Raw genomic sequence first — 23,905 nt, forward strand, 5'->3', positions numbered from 1 at the left:
TAAATAAAGCATACCTACCGGGAGAACCGGCCATTTCCAAAGTTGCTTACTCAAAGGAGGAAAGCAAAAAGCAGAGTTTGAAGCCGTGGGTTGTTGGGCAAAGTTCAAGTAAATCGATAAATGCAGGGCCATCACCAGAGAAAAACTTACCCTGTTCATGCCAGTTCCTCCTCCTCGACTGTGAAACTTTGTCACCAGGCAACAGGAGACCCGGGACCTGGAGTTAATTAGCATAATCTTGAGGCCAGCCTGCAAAGTGGGAACACAATAGCTGAAACCAGACACCCCAAACTTCCAGGCCAGCTAGCTGCCCCAGAGGGACCCTGGCCTGCCTGGGGCTTTCCTCCTGGCCTCCCCCAGCAGCGCATGGGCCTTGGGGCACTTAGTTACCAGGCAGAGCAGGCTGTCCATGGCCACCCCCGGGAAGTGGCTGTCCCTGCTAACAGGGAACAAAAGCCATGTTTGCCTCTTTTAAGGGACCAATAATCTTACTTTTATATAAAGCATTGAGTGAGTCCCGTGAAATATCATTTGATTTCCTTGTTGTTTGTCCAAATAGCTTTTCCAGCTCTTTGATTTGTGAGAGAGCAATCTTTTCCCTGTTTACTTGAATTTAATTAGTTCTTGTAGTTTTCTTTTTGTGCCCTTTTTACACTATTAAGTTACAACAACCATGCTCGGAAAAACCATACAATCCTATAGTCACTTTTTCCTCTATTAATATTACATCAAAGGCTGATGTGTAATTTCTAAAGTCTACCGTTCGACTGAATGTGGAAATACTGAATCTAGTGGACTTTGCTTTTCCTGTTGTTTCCGGCTTGGCACTATTGTGAATAAGGTTGCAATGAATGTATTTGTACATTTATAATCTTTTTGTTTGTTTTTTCTTTAAATTACGTTCCTAGAAATTGCGAAAATTGGCAACAAGTTTAAATATGAAAACTATTATGCAAATAATAACATTGTAGAAAAATTTGAAAATGCATACATAGAAATGAAGAAATAAACATCCTCTAAATTGCGCTACCCAAAAAAAGCTAAGAAATAAAGAAAATAATTAACAAATAAAAAATTGAAATGCAAAATTAATCCAACCACTATGCATTTTGAGAAGTACAAAAAAGCAAAATCAAACAGTTTAAAATAAAAATACAGTTAACCACAAAAACTTTAAATAGATGGATACCACCACTGTTTTGTTTACTGAAAAACCAAAAGAAAAAAGATCATTTACTTTCGACGATAAATGGGTTTAAAATAATTATCAAATGCAGATAAGTAGAAAATTAAAAATTACCTGAAGTTCTGCTACTCAGTATATTTCCAGTTAGACTATTCGTAAAAGGACCTCATTTAAATTAGAAAATAAATAATATAAAAATCATAAAACACAGATAAGCATAAACAAAATCAATATTTCTTTTAAATTTTTAAATTTATTCATTTTCGAGAGACAGAAGGAGACTGAGCATGAGTGGGGGACGGGCAGAGAGAAAGGGAGACCGAATCCAAAGCAGGTTCCAGGCTCTGAGCTGTCAGCGCAGAGCCCGATGCGGGGCTGGAACCCACGCTCCGCGAGATCATGACCTGAGCTGAAGCTGGACACTTAACTGAATGAGCTACCCGGGCGCCCCAAAATCAATATTTTAAGGAAGAAAATACAGAAGGAGATGAATACATTTTACAATGCAGATTTGTAAAACCTTATTAAAGTAAAGCCGCTCAATTTCAGCATCTCGAGGTAACTTCTGTTGGATATGCTTCCACTTTTAATACACGTACACCTTCATGTTTATGCCTTGGCTACCTTGCTAATGCTTACATTTTTAACTTCAAATTACACAAATTACTGGTTTTTCAGGTAAATGCCTTCTAAGTCAGCCAGAACTAAGGCTTTTGTTGTTGTTGCTTTTTGGTTACTTTTGTTTTCTTTTCCCCTTCAGAGGAAAGAGCTTGTCTTCCGAGTCAGGGCCCTGGGTCAAGGTCTGATCCCGGCAGTGTGTCGGGTATTCACCGGACCTGCTCCATGCCCGCTTGGGGTGGCTCCAGCAAGCTGTCACGAACTCCCCCTAGTCTGCAGGCTACTCCCTCACTGCACACGTCCATTCTTCATCTGTAAATGGAAGCAATGGCTACTACATGGGGTCTTGGTGGGAATGAGACAACGGGTAAAACGTCTTTGCAATCTGTAATGCGTTTGACAGTTATTGGTATTTTTCGGTCTGTGGGTGAAGGGGGTGGGAGATACAGGCTTCCACTTATGGAAAGAATCAGTCACGAGACTAAAAGGCACAATGTAGGGAACCCAGTCACTGGCATTGTACTAGCGTTGTATGGGGTCGGACGGCAGCCACACGTGTGGCATAACGTATACAGATGTTGAATCACTATGTTGTACCCCTGAAACTAACATAACATCATGTGTCAACTATATTCAAGTAAAAAATACATATAAAAATTTTAAAAAAGAAGAAAAAACCAGTGTAGGAGTATACACAAATTCTCAAGTTAAATGAAACAATAAGTCAGAAGTGGAAAAATAAAAGACAACTACATAAGACAAGCACATAAACAAATAAAAAGCTAAAAACCATGGCTCACCTTTGGTTAGGTGTCTTGGCACCACGGGTAATGGCGTCCTTTGCTGATGGCAGTGAAATGATGGATCTTCCTTGGAGCTCATAGCCGATGAAATGAGAAATGGGACACTGACCATGCCTTTGTCTTCTGCACACCATTCCACCTGGTGGCAATGTCACAAAAGACCACCGGTAAAATTCTAGAACACTTTGTGAAATGGAAAATGACAGAGGCTGTCTCTTATTTCCTGAACTATAATAAGTACCTTTTGTTTCCTTCTTCCTGCTCCCTGCCCCAACCCCCTGTGAAACTTACACAATACAGTAGCAAGACGAGCAAGCTTGGCCGTACTAACTCCACATCCTTGTAACTCCACTGCCTCAGGAAGGGTCAGCACATGTCCTTTTCAAGGTGGTGACCCTCACTGTCTCCAGCCTGGGCTCTGCCTGTGTTTGCAGCCTTCGAGGCAGACTGTCTTCCAGAACTAGGATAGGTGGCAGGCTCACAGACTGAGCCAGAGAACCAAATCTTCGCCTGAGCCTTTGCAACCTAAAGCAATGAATCCGACCATGTTTTGCTTTTGTTCACTGTTATTGTTGTCTGCAGGGATAACACAGACCAAAAAGATGATTTCTCTATGGGGAGTGGGAGAGGAGAGGTAAAGCCCAGCCTGGGAGTTGCTTTCTGTTGCTAAAACACCTAGCTAGGAAAGAATTGAATGAAAAGGGTTGGGAAGCCTAAAACAGAGTATATGATGGCCGCGGTGTGTGGTGGGAACATGAAGGGGCACTCAGGCAGCCTTATCCAGAAGGATCCTGGTGCAGTGCATGGGGCTGGAGCAGAGAATTCATGTGGTGTCTGTGGGCACCTGAACGGGACTGAGGAAGAGGGAATGGCCAGAAAGAGGAGACATTATTTGATTTGCTTTGGTGAAACATCTTGGGCAAGGTCTTGAGAGTACAGGGAGAGTCTAAAGGACACAGAGGGAAGAAGAAATCAGAGCCAGAAGAGGAGCCAAGGTTTACCACAGAGGCCAAGGAGCCGGGCTCCACAAACCCCTGCTGTGCAGAAGAAGAGGTGTTTCATGTGGCGAAAGCCTCCTCCCCACGCCCTTCCCAGCTCCGGCCTCCTGTTGCACGTCTAAACTCTTTCCCCCTACATTGGTCAAAATCGTATTTCTTTGGTTCGATTTGTATTTCTTCCTAATTGTATTTGTAGAAACATAAATCAGTCCAGGCTTTTAAGAGGACTATTTGGCAATATGTAGCAAACTTTAAAAAAAAAAATGCTCATACTTTTTATCCCAGTAGTACGGCTGCCAAAACTTTCTCTCTTGGGTACACTCACAAAGTATGCGGAGATTTATGTCCAGAAGTGGTCACGGAGAGGTCATGTGTGAGGACAAAGCCCACCACAGAGTCAGGCTCAACCAGTTCTGATCCATGTGTGCAATGGCGTCCTGATGCTGTAGAAATGAATGCCACAGAACAATGTGAGGTGACTCCACATGTTACATCCACACGACTCCTGAAACAGAATGCTACGGGCACCAGTGACAGTCACAACAAAGTTTATTACAATGAGAGGCAAGGCCGACCGATCGGGACCAACACTCTTGATGAGAGTGCGGCCCCGAACAACCGGGGTACAGAGTTTTTATAACCGATCACATCGTTTTATCATCACCTGGGAACAGAACAAAGAAACAGGTTCCAGATGAGTTAGAAACAGTTGCCTAATGAGGTGTTTACTTTAGACTTTCTGCCTCTAAGTTGCAACCAGTGGATCTCCTTGACCCTGCCTCTGACACTCTTTTTTTTGAACTTTTGTTTCCTTAATTGGTGAAGCCTAATTTACAAGGGTATGAGGCAGTAGTTTACCAGAGCAAAGCAAGGCTGTTATCTCTTAACCTTCAGTGTCAACACAAAGCTGTTATTTTTCAAGCTAAGCATTAGCCCTACACTACAATTTAACCCTTACACACAGTGTTAGGAAGCCAGTGACAAGGCACAAATAAGATTATCCACGTATCGTCAATTAAAAAAAATACAAGGGGCACCTGGGTGGCTCAGCCGGTTAAGCATCCGACTTCAGCTCAGGTCATGATCTCATGGTTTGTGAATCTGAGCCCTGAATCGGAGCTCAAACAGCTCAGAGCCTGGAGCCTTCTTCAGATTCTGTGTCCCTGACTCTCTCTGCCCCTCCCCTGCTCACCCTCTCTCTCTCTCTCTCTCTCTCTCTCTCTCTCAAAAACAAGCACTAAAAAAATTTTTTTTTAATATAGTGGGCATGCCTGGGTGGCTTAGTTGGTTAAGCTCCTGACTCTTGATTTTGGCTCAGGTCATAAGCTTATGGTTCGTGAGTTCGGGCCCTGCATAGGGCTCTGCACTGACAATGTGGAGCCTGCTTGAGATCCTCTCTCTCCTTCTTCCTCTGCCCCTCCCCTGCTTGTGTTCTCTCTCTCTCAAAATAAATAAATACACTTAAAATAAAAGCAATGTAAGCAATAGACAGGCATGGGATAAAACTATTCTGGAAACTGTTAACTGTGGCTACTTCTTGAGTGGGAGCAGTAGTGCAGAGACTCTTACATCTTGTGGCCTTCCGTATATTATTTTAATTTTTTAATTTTATTGATTTTAAGAGAGAGAGAGAATGGGGAGGTGCAGAGAGCGAGGGGGAGGGAGAATCCCAAGCAGGCTCTGCACTGTCAGCACAGAGCCCGATGCAGGTCTTGATCCCACGAACTATGAGATCATGACCTAAGCTGAGATCAAGACTGAGCCACCCAGGTGCCCCTATTATTTGCATTTTTAAAACTATATACATAAGTTATAGTCACATGTCAGTATATAATAATCACATATATTATACTTACATGGGTAAGGAAGACTGACACGTGCCCATGGGAAATCTAGTGTGCGGTAGCGAGGCCTCTGAGCCTGCTTCTGCGTGGCCCTATGACTTCTCCACAGGCCACACTAAAGCAGTAGAATATTCTAGCATCACAGCAGAACCAAAGTGACAGGGTGGTGTGGGGGCAAGAAGAACTTAGATAATAATCTTATTATTATCCTGCCAGGTGAGCTGCTGTGTGCCCTGGAAGTCTGTGGCTTTCCTGGCCCCATAGATCCCCAGAAATTGCCACCTCTCCCCTCATCCATGCCTTGAGATATTTGGTCACCACTATTGTTTTCTGTTCCACAGGCGATACCCCGGCTCCGACAGGACCATGCTACAGAGGTGGCAGGTACAGTGACCCCCTTAGAGGACCGGAGGTCTGGGAAAACCCTCTGGGCACGCAAATAAGAAAATAGCTCAGATCCCAGCAGTTGGAGGGGTCTTATTTTCTAATTTATCAAAATATCCCAAATATTTCCCTCAAAAGATCTCAGTGATCAAAAGCGGTACCTGAGGCTTGGAGTCAGAGCTGGGTAGTGTACGTGTGCATGTGTGTGTGTGTGTGTGTGTGCACGTACACATGTCCCATGTGCACGCGCATACTCCACCCATGCAGATATACACATATGTGTAAATGGACACAATCTAGAGGGGCACAAGCGTTCACTTCTTGTTCTGAGAAGACACATGTGATTCCCAGCTTGAATGGACTCACATTTGGCCTCTGGTTCTCGTGAGAGGCACAGGGGCCTCAAGAAGGCCAGTCCTAGACATCATGTGGCAACAAGAAGTGAATGCTTGGTCACTCCTGTCCAAAACCCTTTTCCAACGAGAAGGCCAAGAGAGACTACAGAATGCGGGTCCCAAATAAGAGGTGGGCAGTTCATTCACCCACTGGCCTTGGTAAAGTCTTCCCAAACACAGTCCCTGATTCCACCTTGACTGTACGTTTTAAGGCCCTAAAAATGAGTGTTATCCCAATAGGCAGGGACAGAACAGAAAGTCCCTAAATCCCCAGAAGAAGACCGATCATTCAGCCTCTCAGCGAGGGCTTCTTTCTCTGTGACCGCAAGGTCCCCTCAGCTAGTTTTTTTAAATCATAAAAAGGCCAGCAGTAAGTTTACCCACAGCATCTGTGCTCTTGTTTTAATCAACTTTGGAGTTTCACACCCAACAGTTAACTGAAAAGATGGCTTTATCCTGGGCTAGCGACTGCTGAGCTATATATTTTTTTTCTGGTTGACTTTGCTTCCTGAGTATATTTGCTTCAGTTCCCTTTGCAATTAGCACAGTCTCTGGGATCGGGCCTGGCTTGTGCAGAAGGTGCACGGGGAGCAGTGGACATGTGTGCTGCCTGCTCTCACCCACATAGTGAGGGCTGCAGAAGACTAGGGATTGACCTCCTGTGGCCCTTAGGAAGATGCCAATCATGTTTGCTTTATCTCTTCTTCGTCTCTTCTGGTAGAAAAGGGACATCAGCAATTTTGAGTATCTCATGCACCTCAACACCATGGCTGGAAGGACGTACAATGACTATATGCAGTATCCCGTGTTTCCCTGGGTCCTGGCCGACTACACCTCACAGGTACAGTATTCACATGGATGCTGTTCAAATGTCCTGAGGCTTTCTGACCATGAAGACCAGAGCATACTAAATCAGCACGCAGAGCCCCCACTGCAAGGTTCAGTCCACCTGGCCCTGAGGGCTGCTCTGTGCTCGGCCCCTCACCCCAGAGGAGGCCTTTGGAATCTGGCTGCTTGGGTTTCTGTCCAGCCCCACCTGTGGGAAGGTGACCCCACATATGGGATGATCAACATGATGAGGACAGTTGCTAACATGTGCCCCAGAGGGCTTCCCGGCTGACTCACTGCTATCAAGGCAACTGATCCCCACCTGCTGAGACACTGCCATGGACCAACGCTAGTCCTTCAAGGGCAGTAGGCCATGGAACTTGTTCCTTGAATCAACATGTGTATTTGGGCAGGGGGGTGGGGGTGTGGGTAGAGGAGAGGAGAGAGACAGAGAGAGACCCAAAGAGAAGAAATCACTGCCTGGTAGCCTGACCTCAGCAACTGAGATGTTGGTATGTAGATTTTACCCAGGATCTAGACTGAGACACAAAGGGTTGGGTAAGGCTGATGGCAATACCAGATAATTTCTGCTTCGGGTCTGTGTCCCTGGACCTCAGCAGGCAAGGGAGGGGAGGAGGACAGCTCGCACAGCTGGGCCAAGGTGATGTTGCTGGGAACGACCTGGCGATGAAGCACTGTCCCAACCAGCTGAGCTCTGGCCGTCCAGAGGGTTGTAGTGTCTAAAGCACGGAAGGTGGCTGGGTCCTGGTTCAGGCAAGCCCTGGCCAGTCCTGCCTAGGGCTGTTTGGATGGCTGATAGCCAGGCTTTGGGAGAGGGAGCCTCAGTCTTTTATGACCTCCCATCCCCGCTTAAGACACTTAACACAAAACTTTTCTCACCAGCCATATGTTGCCTTTTATTTCCCTAATGATCCACTTGGGGCTGAGGTATTTCAGAAATGAAACATGCAAATCCCAGCTTTAGCTCACATGTTGCAAAGTGGGGGTTTACGAGCTCCTTTTGTTTAGCCCCAAATTTTGATTACTTACCCATATTTAATAATTGGGAAGTTTCTCCTAAAAATCTGGATTTACACTATCTTTTGGAGAATCTGGAGATCTAGTGGCTATGAACCCCCATTCTGTCCTGGCAAAATCAGCAGTCGCTGGGCATGGGTCTCCACATGTGCCATCTATCTGTCATAGGGGTCTGAGAAGTGTCTGCTTCGCTTCGCCCTCCCCACCCCCCCCACCCCCGCCCCCGGCTCTGTAGGTGTGAGATGGGGACTGGCCCTGCCTCCTTAGGGGGACTGCAGTGATTCACTGCTAGTGAAAAGGAAAGGAGGTTCAAAGAAACACTTTCTATAAGACATGCAAATCCTGGGGAATGCATAGTTCCTCTCCTAACACATAGAACACCTCTGCTGAAAGCAAACATCTCCAAGGACACCTAGCCTTAAAAACTTCAGGTCTCCACTGCTGTGTATTATATTCCCCGGGGCAGGAGAAGGGACGACATTTCACTGCCCGGAAGGGAGTGGGCTCTGGAAGAAATGAGGCCGTTCCTCACATCTCCTCTCCAGAGGACTTCTAACTTCCTAGAGAATACATTTGATTCTAAGGAAGGACTGTGAACTACGGAAGTATCCTGCTCTCCTGTGAGGGTTGGAGCCAAGAGCCTCATAGACAACAGGGATTCCTTTGAAAGTCTCTTTTCAGTCACTGGTGGCGATGTTCTGATTTGGGTCAACTTGGAACAGGTTCAGTGTGAACTCAATCTTCCCCTCCTCTTATTTTCCATCTCTCCCCTATTAAGTCTTTGTGGATCACTGGCTCTGGGGCCATAAAACCCCAGCACGCCTGCTAATCACCAGAGGGGGGCCAGACCAAACGACAATAAACCAATAAAGAGAACCATAAAACTAAAGAGCGTGGCTCCTGAAGTCTCGCTGGGTCACAAGAGGGTCTGAGGGGAGTTAACTCCAGCCACACATCTGCCTTCTAGACATTGAACTTGACGAATCCCAAGACTTTCCGCGATCTCTCAAGGCCCATGGGGGCTCAGACCAAGGAAAGGAAGCTGAAATTTATCCAGAGGTTTAAAGAAGTTGAGAAAACTGAAGGTGGGTAGATCCCAGCTTGACTTTTTTCTGCAGTGTTTTTCATCTGAATGCTTTGAAATGATCCTTGGTAACTATTTAGGCTGTCCCTTAGCCTGGAAACAATTATGTTAGGCTAGAGAACATCTCGAATCCACTGGCCTGCACCCGGGCTGTGTGGCAGAATCACCTGGGCCTGGGTGTGGGGAGTGTTAAAAATACTGATGTCTGGGCCCCAGCTCTAAAAATTCTGGTGAGGTGCAGCCAGGACTGAGAACTGCTGTGCTGAGAGCTGATACCTCCATACCCAGGGGCCAGCAGAGGCAGAGGGAGGTAGCATCCATTCAGCACTTTCTATATTCCTGGCACAGGCCAGCCTACGTGCAGAAATACAATGGCCCATTTCAAAGAGAAAGGAATTGAAACTTGGCGAGTTCAGGCAATGAGTTCAAGATCACACCTTCTAAATAGCAGAGCCTGTATCTAGGCTCCAGAACCTAGTTCCCAAACTTTGTTCATCTGCATATCACCTTTACAATTTTTAAAAAAAATTTTTAATGTTTATTTATTTTTGAGACAGAGACAGAGCATGAATGGGGGAGGGTCAGAGAGAGGGAAACACAGAATCTGAAGCAGGCTCCCGGCTCCGAGCTGTCAGCACAGAGCCCGACACGAGGCTCGAACTAACGGGCTGCGAGATCATGACCTGAGCCGAAGTCGGACGGTTAACGGACTGAGCCACCCAGGCGCCCCCACCTTTACAATTTTCGCCACATTCACATGTGTCTGGAACTCCTATTGCCTTATTTTTTTTCCTTAGATCTATTCACTTCTTAAACTTCAATGAATATGTATTTTTTAAGTTTATTTATTGAGAGTGTGCGTGTATGTGTGTGTGCGTGCGTGTGTGTGTGTGTGTGTGTGTGTGTGTGTGTGTGTGTATCAGAGAGAGAGAGAGAGAATCCCAAACAGGCATAGAGCCCGATGCAGGGCTTGAACTCACCAACTGTGAGATTATGACCTAAGCTGAAATCAAGAGTTGGATGCTTAACTGACTGAGCCACCCGGGAGCCCTGAATGTATTTTAAAAATAAATTTTTCTACCATGCATTTGATGCTAGCTACATTGGTTTGGTCAAACGCTTTGCAATAAATGTGTAATTTACAATAAGAAGCAGCCATCCAGGAACCATGACAAGTTCCCTTGGGACCCAGAGGTGGCATACTTTGGAAAGGCTTATGGCCCAGAGGCCCTGCTTTTAGTGTGCAATTCTCAGCAGGAGAGGGAGGCTCCTGCTGCATCCTGCACAGCCTGTGGAGGCCTGCCTGGGACCCCTGCTCCACATGGGGCCGGCTCTCAGACTTGCTGGGGGCAGATGGGAGGATGTGGAAGGTTGGGCAAGCCCTTCTTGCCCTGCTGTTCCTCTGACTGCCAGGTGTTGTTGAGTTGTTTCCACAGAAGCAGGCCAGGAGAGTACTCTATCCCACTGGCTTTGGCCCCGTTCTCTCCCATCTCACTCTGGGTGTGCATTTGAGCTGCCCTTTGGGTTTGGGACCTGCAACCACCTCCAGACAACTGTGACTTAGGGAACTCCTGCTCAGCACAAGGGGGGGCTTCAGGCCAGGCCTGGGGCTGGAAGCAAGATGACTGCGCAGTCATTGTAGGGAGCTGGTTCAGGCCTTTGCTGGTTGTGCTGCTGGGATCGTAGGTTTTCTAGGTACCCCTGAAGTCAGAAGACCAAAGCACTGTCTCCCCATGAATCCTGACTACCGCCTTCCCAGAGCCTGGCTCTGCCCACATTCTTGAGAGTAGAACACTGAGGACTTGAGGGGTGCAGCTGAGGGTCTTGAATGTGCTTTTCACCATGGGTGGCTCCTGGCCAAATTATAATGACATCTGTGAGCAGAACCAAGGCTCCACTGGCCTGCGGGTGCTCTCTTGAGCAGGGCTTATGCTCGCTGCTCATGCCTGAGCACTGTAGAGCCTGTGTGTCTGCAGTCTGCCCCAGTCCAGGTGATAAATCCATCCCAGGCATGTCCTTTCATTGCAGGAGACATGACCGTCCAGTGTCACTACTACACTCACTACTCCTCGGCCATCATTGTCGCCTCCTACCTGGTCCGGATGCCACCCTATACCCAGGCCTTCTGCTCTCTGCAGGTGAGTTCCTCTACTCCCCTACACACATGCACACGCACACACCTATATCTCACCGACTAAGAGCTGGGCTTGGGTGAAATAGGGATCTCCCTGGTACAAATCCAGTCTTCAGCCAGTGACTCCCACTTGATGCTGGCTCCAGGATTCTGGGCGGTCCAACCAAGGCAGGCTGCTCATTATCAGTGACACCTGCAATGTCTGCCCAATAGTCTTGCAAAAAGACTCTAAAAATCAGGAGTGAGAGATATGGGCAAAAACATACTTAACATAAGTAGGTTTTAGTGGAAAAGGAAGAGCAGAAAGCTTGAGGACTTCCTTGAAGGTAGGTGGTCAAAACTCAGAAAAATAAACACAAAGAAGGAAGAGTGAAAAGAATATCACTGTGACATCAGAATGCAGACAGCTATGCTAAGTACAGGTTGAAAGGCTTAAAAGGACAAAGCATTTGAATAAAGAGTAGCTGAACCAGAGAGAAACTAACCAACTTACCCACCCATAAACTAATAGATCATTCATCATGCCAGCTTAGGGTTGCCAGACTCCACAAATAAAAATACAGGATGCCCAGGTAAATTCGAATTTCAGATAAAGTGACTCCTACTAAAAAAATTATTTGTTGTTTATCTGCAATTTAAATATATATCTGGGCCTCCTTGTGTTTTCCTTGGTGGCCCTGTACACCGTGAGGTGAGCAAGTCTGGCTCTCGGTGGGTGGTGCTGTCCAAGGCAGGTGGGATTACTGGGACAGAGTCCTTTGCAGGCAGCTGAGAAGTTTATTTTCTCCCTTTCCCTTCTGACCTTATCACTGGGATCCTGCTTCCCAGGTTGTCCCAGGGGCACAGTTTTTGACTGGGGAGAGCCACTGGGTAGCCCAGCTGCAGCCAGCTGGCTCAGTCAACTCCAAAGTGAATGCAGCACACAGCCCAAGTGTAAAGCCTCACCTGCTCCGGGCCTTACAAGTGTCCTATGGAGAGGAAGGCTCGAGCCATGGTGGGCAGCAGGCCACTGAAAATGCACAGACTTACTCCGATAGCAAAGTTCATCAGAGAGAAACCACGAGTATTCCAGGAACTGTGGTTTTTGGTCTGACCTCACCAACAAGGTCGCTCTTGTGCTCAGGTGACCTTGCCCCTGAGAGACGAAAGGCTACCTTGGGTCAGCACTAAATCTAACTCCTGAGCCCCGGGCAGGAACGGGTTAGGCAAGGTCAAGGTGATTTCTCCCATAAGGAGCAAAATCCCTCCTGTCTGGTTTCTTGGCTCAGTGTTCGTTCTCCTTAAAGGCATGGATTGTCTAGACATTGTATAACCTCCTCTCCCTGGAAATTCACTCAAAAATAATAAGTGTGCTTCCCCTGAGCCTTTCTCAGGCAACAAGCATTTTAAGTAAGTTTGGTTTGGAGAACAAACGGTCCCAGAGCTCTAGCCCATGCCAGGAATCCCATCCAGATGTTGCTCATTAATCCACAAGAAGCGATGATCACTGTCGATGATGATGGTGATGCATGCCCTTACGGCGTTCCCTCCAGGCAGTTCTGGATGCTTTAAAAGCTTTCTTTTGTCCCTTCAGCCTAATGCGCTAAATCCCCATCCCTACCTGTTACTAAGGGTCCTTTCAATGGAGAGGGGGCACAGTGAAATAGAAAAGGTGTCAGCTCTAAGGTTTATACACCAGCTCTACTGCTTAACAGATACAGAATCTTCTGCAAGTTATTTTACCCCTGAAAATGAGGGTTAATTATGCACAGCTCCCTGAGCAGTTGAGATTGAATAAGGAAATGGGGGTAAAGCCCCTAGCTCAGGGCCTGACACCACGTAGGTGATCAATCACTGTTACTTCCCTTCTTCTCCCTGCAATCAGCCAGATGTAGTGTGAGCAAGCCTGAACTTGTTCAAGCTGGTCCCCTCTGGGCTAAGCTAACTCAAGACAGTCTGGACCACATAGAAGCATTCGGAGATGGCATGAGCCAGGTGAAACAGGTGTGCTGTGAACCCACAAAGATACTGGGTTAAGACCACTTTGAAGTTAGTCACAACTAGTTTGACTTTTAAAAAAAATTTTTTTTTCTTTCAACGTTTATTTATTTTTGGGACAGAGAGAGACACAGCATGAACGGGGGAGGGTCAGAGAGAGAGGGAGACACAGAATCGGAAACAGGCTCCAGGCTCCGAGCCATCAGCCCAGAGCCTGACGCGGGGCTCGAACTCAAGGACCGTGAGATCGTGACCTGGCTGAAGTCGGACGCTTAACCGACTGCGCCACCCAGGCGCCCCTAGTTTGACTTTTTTTTAAAAAAAGGTTTTTTTTAATGTTCATTTATTTTTGAGGCAAGAGAGACAGAGCATGAACAGGGGAGGGACAGAGAGAGAGGGAGAAGCAGAATCCATAGCAGGCTCCAGGCTCTGAGCTGTCAGCACAGAGCCCGACGCGGGTCTCGAACACATCAATCGCGAAATCATGACCTGAACCAAAGTCAGGGCCTACTGAGCCACCCAGGTGCCCCTGGTTTGACCTTTTTAAAGCTGATTTGGTCCATTGGTGACCTGTTTGAGATGGTCTAAACCAGTGCAAGATAGAACCAATTTTATATGCTTTTGGGTGGCACACATGTAGCCATGTTAGTTTCAGCCCTTTGACTCTTGTGTTGAAGTCCGATCTGAATCCCGGTTTTTCCTGGTTCAAATCTATCTGTGGCATGTTGGCCCATGTGAGTTGAGATCATTTAGGTTCTCCATGTGTGCTACTTTTAACTGCCTCTTCTAGTGAGTCGTAAGAAAAACCCACCATCTTCTGCTTTTTCCTTAGAATAAAAGATCAATTTTATCTCCCAAGGGAATGAGTGAAAGGCTACATCTGGGGGGGGTGCACCTGGTTCTCCTTTGGGAATCTTAGGGCCTTCACAGACCTCCTTAGGAATGTTCTGGCATCTTCCTCAAGTCCAGCTCTTTCCTCTGGCCTACCCTGCCTCCTAGGGGCAGGCTCATTTCTTCTCAAGAGACCTTTGTTCCACCCCTGTGTAGTGACAAGTAAACGAGCCTGATCATATTCTCAGTGGCCTAGACCTCCATCCCCAGCATGGACCATGGGGTAGGGAAGACTACGAAAGGTAGAGAAGGTGCAGAATCCAGGCGCGATTCTTTATTTATCTGGAGGGCAGGGAACCGAGGATGTTGGACGTTTCCAGAGCCAGATGGACATACAAAAGTCAGTATGAGAAGGTGCATGCTTCCCCCTTATGCATTAGGCCAACTCTGCCTCTTCCTAGTAGCATGAATAAGCCAGAGTGACTTGCTTGCCCCCTTGATGGCTTGGCGAGGGTAACGCCTCTGGTGTGGGGAGCCATGTGTCCACGCGCTGCCCCCAGTGCGGGCTGGTGCACTATCAAGGGGCAGATGCAGCGTGTTCCTTGGGCTCCGTGTCCTGCCCCTGAGCGGGGCTGTGGGCAGAGGGAAGGGCCCTCCCGCACAGCCTAGAACTGCTGTGCAGCGTATTCTGATCCCCGAGGGTGAGGGGTGCTTTGTTCCTTTCATGTTTACTTCTCACTGACTTTGGGCTGGCCTTGGAATCGATGCCTTCCTCACTGTTGCTGGTGTTTGGTTTTCTGCCTCAAACTCGGTATTCCAATGCTAGAGTCTTACAATCCAGAAAATACGGCAGATGGGCGGTGCCACAAGCCGGTTGTGTGCTGCTGACCCCACTCCCTTGCAGGTATGACGCCGCTGTCTGCCAGAGCTGGGGGCTTGGCTCCTGGGATGCTGTCATTCTCGGGCTCCTCACCCGCCTGGCGCCCGTGCCCGTGAGCCTCAGACAGTCGAGCAAGCGGGAGGCCACGCTGCCGCCAGGGCCGTGCCCTGTTCATGCCCTGACGAGAGTGCAGGTTGCGCCCAGGCCGAGATGAGGCCAGCCTGGGCAGGGCAGAGCAAGGCAGCCACGCCCCAGCGAGGGCACAGTGGCCCTGCTGCTGCTGCTGTTACATTTAATAAGAAACTGAAATAAAGTGCTGTGTTAATTAAGTCACAGCCCGTGTGAAGGCAGCTGTTACCAGCGGTGGGGAAGGGTTTTCTGAACCACCTGAGGCGAGATGGCTGGTGTTTGTGGAAGACATATGCTAACTGCAGAGAGAACAGAGAACCGCCTGGGAGCAACACCTGGGAACTCCGTGGGCGCAGGGCCGTGGGTCCGGGTGCACTTGTGTCCAAAACAAAGGTGTAATTATCATTATACTGACCTAACAAGGAGCATCAGAAAGGGCACATGTAATAGAGACAGGCAGACCTGGGGCAAAGTCCTGGCTCTAGAACTTTCTAATTGGTAGTGTTGAATAACTGAGCCTCTGTCCCCCACTCCTTTAAAATAACCTCTGACATAGTAGGTGCTAGCAATTAGGGGAGATACAGCGGGGGAACCGTTTGGCTGTTTCTTTTTCTTTTTCTTTTTTTTTTTGATATTTATTTATTTAGAGAGAGGGCACAGGCGGGAGAGGAGCAGAGAAAGAGGGAAACACAGAATCCGAAGCAGGCTCCAGGCTCTGAGCTGTCAGCACAGAGCCCGATGCGGGGCTCGAACCCACAAGCTGTGAGATCATGACCTGAGCTGAAGGTGGACGCTTAACTGACTGAGCCACCCAGGCGCCCCCGCCATTTGGCTGTTTCTAAGTGCTTTGTATATGTCCACCCTCGTCCCTGTAAGAGTAGGCAGCAGGTTTTTCAAAATGCCTTTGTGGGTTTTGTTTATTGAGTAAAGAGCCACATCCTACAGGAAGAAAAGCTAATGGCTTCTCTGGGGTCAGTCCACCCGCAGTCAAGAGCAAGGCTGATGAGGCAGCCCGGCTGGTACACAGGCTTTCCAAATTCGCCGCCAGACCTATAGCTCAGCTCACTGAGTGGGGTGTTAGAGACTGGCATCTTCCTTTTTTTTTGTTGTTAAAGTTTATTTCTTTTTGAGAGAGAAAGAAGGAGAGCACAAGCAGGGGAGGGGCAGAGCGAGAGGGAGACACAGAATCTGAAGCAGGCTCCACATTGTCAGCACAGAGCCTGTCGTGGGGCTCGAACTCATGAACTGTGAGATCATGACCTGAGCCTGACCGGAGCATAAACTGAATGAGCCACCCAGGCACCCCAAGCCTGGCATTTTTCTGAAGCAGCCTGCAGAAGGTCAAGCCCAGCTCTCTCTCAGCTGCACACATTCACCCCTGCATTTCCTTGGAGGTGGTGGTGTCTCCAAATTGCCCTGATGATATTCTTGCTCTTTTCCTCCTGCTCCTGTCCCAGGACCCCACCCCTCCTCACTTTCCCCCATATCCCACCTTCTGCTTCCAATAACTTTTACAGTCTTTTTCTTCTTCTTTTGAGCCCCTGGTTACCTTCCCCAAGCACACTGAGGTCAGGGCCCAAGCCCAGGATTGCTCCTTTGTTCCTAGTCTGTGAAGGGAGAGGGGCGTAGGGGTGGGACTCTGTGGGCATCTCTTCCTGTGTCCCTGGCCCTGTGGGAGGCACCTCACACACACATACGCACACTTACACTCATGTGCTCACACATACATATCTTCACAACTATAACAGTCACCCGAGGTTGTGGAGAAGAGTGTGGTAGACATTAAGACTTTGAAAAACTCACTGCTGTGGGGTGCCTGGGTGGTTCAGTCAGTTGTGTCCGACCCTTAATTTCGTCTTAGGTCATGATCCCAGGGTCATGGGATCGATCCCCACGTTGGCTTCCATTTGGGACATGGAGCCTATTTGGGATTCTCTCTCTTTCTCTCTCTCTCTCTCTCTCTCTCTCTCCATAATATAGATAAGATAAGATAAGATAAGATAGGATAGGATAGGATAGGATAGGATGAGATGAGATGAGATGAGATGAGATGAGATGAGATGAGATAAGATAAGATAAGATAAGATAAGATAAGATAAGATAAGATAAGATAAGATAAGATAAACTCACTGGTGTTCATAGTGTAAGTAATGCTGAAATTCCAGGCAAGTCTGCCTGGTTCCACAGCTAGGGTGCTCTCTTCTCTTGCTGCACACTGCCCCTTTGATGGACAAAGGACAGCTGCTTAGATCAACTGATGTGCACACAGCATCTTGTAAGTGATTTGTTTACATGGGACACTTTTAAATTACTGGAAAGAACATCTGTCACGAGAATGGGTTGTCAGCCAGCTCATAAAACCAGTCCCATCATTTGGATGTGGCAGTGGGTTGATTTGGGTCAGTCCCATGGGAAAGGAAGAATAGACTTTCTATCATGTACAAATACCCGTGTGTAAGTATCCCTGAGTGCATGTAATTGCTGAACTTCCTGAGGGTGTTGGTCAAGAGTTGAATGGTTATTTTGCAACAGAGTTTCCCTGTGCAGACAGGAAAATTTAAGAATGTAGCTATTGAAATGCTTACCCTGGGACACAGGTGCACACAGACTTCCTGGTCTCACACACAAGGAACACTCCTTTCAAGACTGTTTCCAGTTTTTTTTATTTTTATTTTTTTTTAATTTTTTTTCAACGTTTATTTATTTTTGGGACAGAGAGAGACAGAGCATGAACGGGGGAGGGGCAGAGAGAGAGGGAGGCACAGAATCGGAAACAGGCTCCAGGCTCTGAGCCATCAGCCCAGAGCCTGATGCGGGGCTCGAACTCACAGACCGCGAGATCGTGACCTGGCTGAAGTCGGACGCTTAACCGACTGCGCCACCCAGGCGCCCCATGTTTCCGGTTTTAATAGACGTATCATAATCATGGACTTCTAATTTTAAATCATGTCCATTTCCAGCAGAAGTCCTTATTGTTCCTTTCTCTCCCCATTATTTTGTTTTCGATTTTGCTTCGTCCTGGGTAGCAAAATTTTGCACCTCTTGACGTATTTTAATTGAGGAAAGATACCTAAGGTGATATTGTTTTTGAGCCCTTTAAATATTTAGAATATCTTTCTGGCATCTTCATGAAGGAGTGATATCAGTTGGACATAAAATCCAAAGCCTGTACCTTTTGCCTCCGAAACCTCCAGCCTTGGCTGCCTTGCCTTCTAGCTTTAAAGTCACATGGGAAAAGTCTTCTGCCAATGTCAGAGGCTGTTCCTTCATAGATAATTATCATCTTACTATTGTTTTTTTCAGTATGTTGGATACACATAGGATTCATTGTTCTTGATATCCAAGAGTATCTGCAGAATCGATTTAGGAGCAAATCTTAGCACAGTAATTCTCTCTCATCCTTTTGTTTCCATCCAGTCTCTAGACTTAATTTTGTTGTGGTTTTATTTTATTTTGTTTTGGGCTTTCCTGATGGCGGCACTCTGTAGAACTTCATGGTGCCTCTCTGCCTCGCTGCTTCTCTCCCTTCCTTTTTGCTACCTTCTCTTCCTTTTCTCCTTCCTTCCTTTCCTGAAAACCTAGTCCTGGCTGGGACTCATTGCTGGAAGCCACCAGAGTTTGTATCAACCCACAGACTTATAGTACAAGAAACAAAGCAGCTGTACTTTTTCTTCTAGGGAATTTGGCATTTCTTTTGTATTGCAGAGGGGAGAAAACCCATTAATTTTGAAACAAATGTATGCAAATGCATTTATTAATATAGGAAATAGGAAAATCAGTTATTGCTTCCTTTATAAATAATACAGGCTTAAGTTTTAAAGATATTACTTTTGCTAAAATGCATTAGACAGCTGTGAAAAAAATAACATTTTTCTTTGTGGTAATATCTTTAACCAGATTTGTAGCACTAACAATATTTCCTATGTATATATTATTTTTATTTAATACAGGTAATCTTTTTATTACCAAATCATATTGTTTCTCAGGAGATTACCATCAGCACTCATAAAAGCTGCAAAAGGAATACAGGAGGACGAGAAGGCATCAATCTCCTGCAGATGTTAAGACTCGGGCTGCAGATTAAATATACGAAGCTCTTAATATGTTTCAATGAGCGACTTGTTAGGTGCAGATTTATTTAAAAGCTCTCCCCCTATTTTGTTTCCATTTCAATTTGAATCTGATGATGGGCACCATCCCCTAACGTCCACCAAGAGCAAAGTGACCTTGGAGAAAAGCCATGTCCTTAAGCTGCCCAGGTACTGTGTTCAATTGCGACTCCAGGGGCAACTGGCTTTCTCGGTGTCCCTGTCCATGTGCAGAGAATGACCCGTGGATCTCAATGGGTCCTGGCTGAAGTCGGACGCTTAACCGACTCAATGGATCCTCAGGTATGACTCGGAAAACCGACCAGACCACCAAGATGCCCAAGTGTGGCCTGCTTCAGGCATGTGGCAGACTGTCCCTTTGCAGAAGGAGCTGAGACCCCTTGCCCCACACGTCGTAGATCACGTTTGCCCCAGACCCAGGGATTCCCCCAATAAACTGGCACAAGGGCAAAGAAAGTATATCCTCTGGTGTTGCATCCATGGGTTTGACCTGGTTCTGCCATTCATTGCTTTGATAGCCTTGGGAAAACCAGTAAACTTTCAGGAGTCTCAGTTTTCTGGTCTGCAAAATGGAAGTACAATTCCTTCCTCATACACCTGCTATGAAGATTAAGAACCATCCTCTCTGTTTGTATAAAGGACCTAACATAGAGTAGCCTTGCCAAGAGAAAGCTTTGGCCCGTCTTTACCCTTCGTCCACTGCTGTAGCTGCTTACCCAAAAGCTTCCCTAGGTAAATGCTGACAAGAAACCTCAGCCTCTGAGAAGTGAAGGGAGCTGATGGGGGCACTGGAGGGCACCGTCCTTCTGGGTTCTACCCGTTTGTTCTTGGGCCACAAGAACTCTGTAGAAGTTGGCAGAAGGAGGAGGAGTTCTGGTTGAACAAAGGCCCAGCTTGATGGGGACAAGTGAACTATTCAATCCCAGGGAGGTGTTTTTGGGGTGACCCTAAACTTCAGGAGACACAAAGCCTGGACGTTCTTCCTCTTCCCAGCCCCAAGGCCACCTGGTAAATAGGGGTAACATCAACTAAAGAGATTTAATGATTCAGGTGAGAAGAGCAGGGAATCCAAGGAAAGAATTTGCTTTAAGTCTTCCTGGTCCAATGCTAGTTTCCAAGGCTGGGATGCATCAGGCCACCTGTGGAAATGGGCCTTGGAACCAGGGCTGGCCGTGGAGAGCATACAGACATCTTGACTTCACGGACCGGCTTCCTGTCTCTGGGAGGCTGGTGTGCCTCCAGCTCTTCATCCTCAGACCTGTTGTCTCTTGTCGGGCTGCTTTGTTAGATGTCAGCAGGGCCCTGACCTAGCCTGCTTTCTTCTGCTTCTCCTGGCCTTGGCCTTGCCTCTCTGCCCGGAACACTCTGCCGTCTTCTCTCTCACCAGGCTTGCAAACTCACCAGGGGTCGGCTCCTCCAGGAACCTTGGAATCCCCACATGGTATGGCTGGCCCCCTCTCTGGGGTGTAGTGGGGTGTTTGTATCCTGTCTGTGCCTGATTCAGAATGGGCCCTTTGCAAATGTGGGGAATGGGCAGATGAAAGACCCCAGTTTTCCTGTCTCTGATCTGAGCCCAGCTCTGGGGAAGCCTGTTGTGCAAGGGTCCGGAGAATGGCTGAGTGAATAGATGCACGACGAACCCATGGGACGCATGCAAGGATGGTTGAACAAACATGCATGAACGTGAAAGGAAAGAAAGCTCCCATGGCGGAACCTGTGCCTCAGTGGCAGAGCAGACGAGTGAGGCACACACAGGCGGTGCCCACACAGTCTGAGTTCTCACTGCACACCAGTGATCACGTTGGCCCCTTTTCCTCGCAGGGTGGAAGCTTTGATGTGGCAGACAGAATGTTCCACAGCGTACAGAACGCGTGGGAGTCGGCCTCCAGAGAGAACATGAGTGACGTCAGGGAGCTGACTCCAGAGTTCTTCTACCTCCCCGAGTTCCTAGTCAACTGCAATGCTGTGGAGTTCGGTGAGTGGAGGCCGGGGTGTGGCCAGGGTGGGCTGGGCAGTGCAGGGATCGCTCCCCTGAAGCTCATCAGTAATGACTAATTTCATCAATATCTTTGCTGAGCAACTAGACGAACAGGTCCTTCACCAGACCAGCATGGTTGTTGTGAGGTCTCCCCTCCATGGCAGCACTTGGTTCCCAGAGGTGGGAACCAAGGAAGGACTCTGGGCCCCAGGCTGCTCTGAACCCTGGCCCACTCACGATCCTTCCTGTGGGGTGTCCCCAGGCCTCAGGCTACAGCGAGATGCCCTGCTAACAGCCAGTTCTAACACTGCCCTACTACGTGACCTTGGGCAAGCCTCCACCCCTCTGTGTCCCTGTTTTCCTCTGTGGCCCACAAATGGGTTACCCTGGACTCCGTGAGTTGGACCCAGAGAAGCTGGGCCTCCTGGGACGGATTTCTTGCTAGATGGCATGTAAGGGTGGTTGTATGGGGATGCTGGTGGCTTCTCCTCTTTCCTGTGCTTCGGGCCCCACCCCAGGATGAACTATGCCTTCTCACTTACTGGTTCAGAAGAGTAACAAAAATTTCAGGAAGCCCCAGCGAGCAGGCCCCCGGTGACTGTGTGTGTACCTTGGGAGAGCTCCGCTGCAGATATAAGGGTGACTTGTGGAAGGGGACGTGTGGTCAGAGCCCGGGGCAGGGGGTGGGCGACTCTCCCCACAGAGGAAAAATGATGGGGTCACTCCCCCTGTGGAGGGCACTCGCGAACTGTCACGAGGACACGCCTGTGCTCCGGAGGTCCCCTTCCTCGGACCCTCCTTCCTCCAAACAGCACACAGGGGCATGCACCTCGAGCCAGGGCAGGGGCGGATGCCGGGGGGCGGGGGGGGGTGGGCGGCGGGCAAGGGCGAGATGCGGCCACTGCCCTGGGTACTCACCTCTTCTGCTGTGTTTTGGGGCCAGAATACCTGTGGGGCATTGAAAACGTGCCCAGCCCAAGCCTACACTCAGCAAGTTGGACCCCGTGGGACTTGGTGGCCTGAGCAGTGTTCAGAGTCTCAGATGTCTCACCTGCATCTGGGATGAGACCCTGACAGACACGAAGGGCATTTCCCACAAGATGTGGGGAGGCCCACGAAAGGAGTCAGTCAGGGACGGAAGCCAGCCTGGGGTGAGGACGGTGCTTGAGGGACAGCACCACTCCTGCCCTGGAAAGGAAGATGAGGCTCTCTGCAGAGACGGACAGGAGCTCAGCTGCCAAAATGACACATGTGCCAATGACCAGGTGTCCTCAGGGAAGTCAGGAACAAGGGGCTATTGAGCACTTACTGTATGCAGAAACTTTTTCAGGCATTGGGGATTTAGTTGGGCCTCCTGGGACAGATTGTCCTGAAGGTGTTTACATTCTGTACGGGGATGAAGGAAGGGATAGAAAATATAGACAAATAAGGAAGCGAAATACTGTCTGATGCTGAGAATTTTTACGAGGAAACGAGGTAGGAAAATGGTTCAAGAGTGACTCAGAGGGCCCCGTGTTATGCTGGGCCCCAGGAAGGACCGCCTGAGTTGATGACAGGTGAGCTGAGACTGATGGTAAGAAAAGCCACGTCAGGCACAAATCTGTAGGCCAGAGAGAGGAGGAGAAGGTTTTATTCTTGTTGCACTGTGAAGGCCCTGCAGGGTTTAAGCAAGACCATAACTAATGTTTACTGGGCGACCATCGCATGCCTGGAGTTTTTCTGAGCACATTGTGAGCATTTCTCTACCAGCCTTGGGTGGAGAGGGGGGAGGTTTGGTAACAGGTAGGAAAAGTGAATCCCAAAGAGGTTAAGCAACACGCTCAAGGTTGTGCAGCTAATGGGTAAGAGAGAGACTTGGGCTTGGATCCAGACTCCTCTTTCTAATGTCTGGGGAAGCTGCCTCTAAAAAACCTTGCTGTCCTCACTTTAAAAATGGAGAGAAAATGCATAAATTATAACGTTAAATGAAGATTCAATAAGATGATGTGTGCCAAGCACCTAGCATAGTGCCCTGGAATAGTGAGGTGCTCAAAATACGATAGCTTTTACTGTTATTGTTATGATCTCCTTACTGTTTTAGCAATGGATAAAAAGCGCCCAGATGAAAAGGTACAGAGTAGCAGGAAGGAAGACATACAATGACGACACTACTGTCATTTTATAGGACTTGTGAATCACGCACAAACCTGTCTGGGAAGCAAGGAGGGTCTTATGGATGGCTGAGGTCTTGGAGACCAAGAAGGAATATTCCAAGCAGATAAGGGTGGGGACACACAGACAGAAGAAGCAAGAAGCAGTAAGGCCTGTGCAGGACTGATCTACGTGGAATCAGCAGTCCTGAACAGCACAGTGTGTGTATCCTCTGGTTGTTAGCCCAGTTCGGGCTCCCATTTACCCAAAGTCCTGTTGTTTCTCACCCCACTCAGGCTGCATGCAGGATGGGACAGCCCTGGGGGACGTGCAACTCCCTCCCTGGGCTGATGGAGACCCTCGGAAATTCATCAGCCTGCACAGACGGGTGAGTTGACCAGGGTCACACCAGAACCTCTGGAATCCTGAATAAAGACCACAGTATCCTCTCAATCTCCACGGAGGCTTTCTTTGCAAGCAGAGGGCTAATGACAAGCACTTCTGGGGCTCTTTGGTCTAGAGAGCTCAAAGAATGTGCTAGACTCCATGCTCCAGGTTA

The 23,905-nt window shown here is 48.1% G+C and overlaps 2 protein-coding genes across 7 annotated transcripts in view; one reads left to right on the forward strand and one right to left on the reverse strand.

Moving 5' to 3' along the window:
• The window catches only part of LRRC18 (leucine rich repeat containing 18), a 28,349-nt gene extending 24,599 nt beyond the window's left edge, over positions 1 to 3,750 (reverse strand). The window contains exons 1-2 of the mRNA XM_040485702.1: positions 2,605 to 3,750; positions 151 to 249 (exon numbers count right to left, since the gene is read on the reverse strand). The gene's annotated coding sequence lies outside the window, so the exon portion shown is untranslated. The remainder of the gene's footprint in view (positions 1 to 150; positions 250 to 2,604) is intronic.
• The window catches only part of WDFY4 (WDFY family member 4), a 295,803-nt gene that overhangs the window by 246,858 nt on the left and 25,040 nt on the right, over positions 1 to 23,905 (forward strand). For all 6 annotated transcript variants that reach the window (XM_040485696.1, XM_040485698.1, XM_040485701.1 and 3 more), the window contains 6 exons: positions 5,791 to 5,833; positions 6,950 to 7,069; positions 9,062 to 9,179; positions 11,207 to 11,316; positions 21,060 to 21,213; positions 23,643 to 23,734. In XM_040485696.1, the coding sequence (XP_040341630.1) occupies positions 5,791 to 5,833; positions 6,950 to 7,069; positions 9,062 to 9,179; positions 11,207 to 11,316; positions 21,060 to 21,213; positions 23,643 to 23,734 (637 nt within the window). The remainder of the gene's footprint in view (positions 1 to 5,790; positions 5,834 to 6,949; positions 7,070 to 9,061; positions 9,180 to 11,206; positions 11,317 to 21,059; positions 21,214 to 23,642; positions 23,735 to 23,905) is intronic.

Source organism: Herpailurus yagouaroundi, unplaced genomic scaffold (assembly GCF_014898765.1).
Source record: "Herpailurus yagouaroundi ecotype Mexico unplaced genomic scaffold, PumYag 163, whole genome shotgun sequence".
Lineage (NCBI taxonomy): Eukaryota > Metazoa > Chordata > Mammalia > Carnivora > Felidae > Herpailurus > Herpailurus yagouaroundi.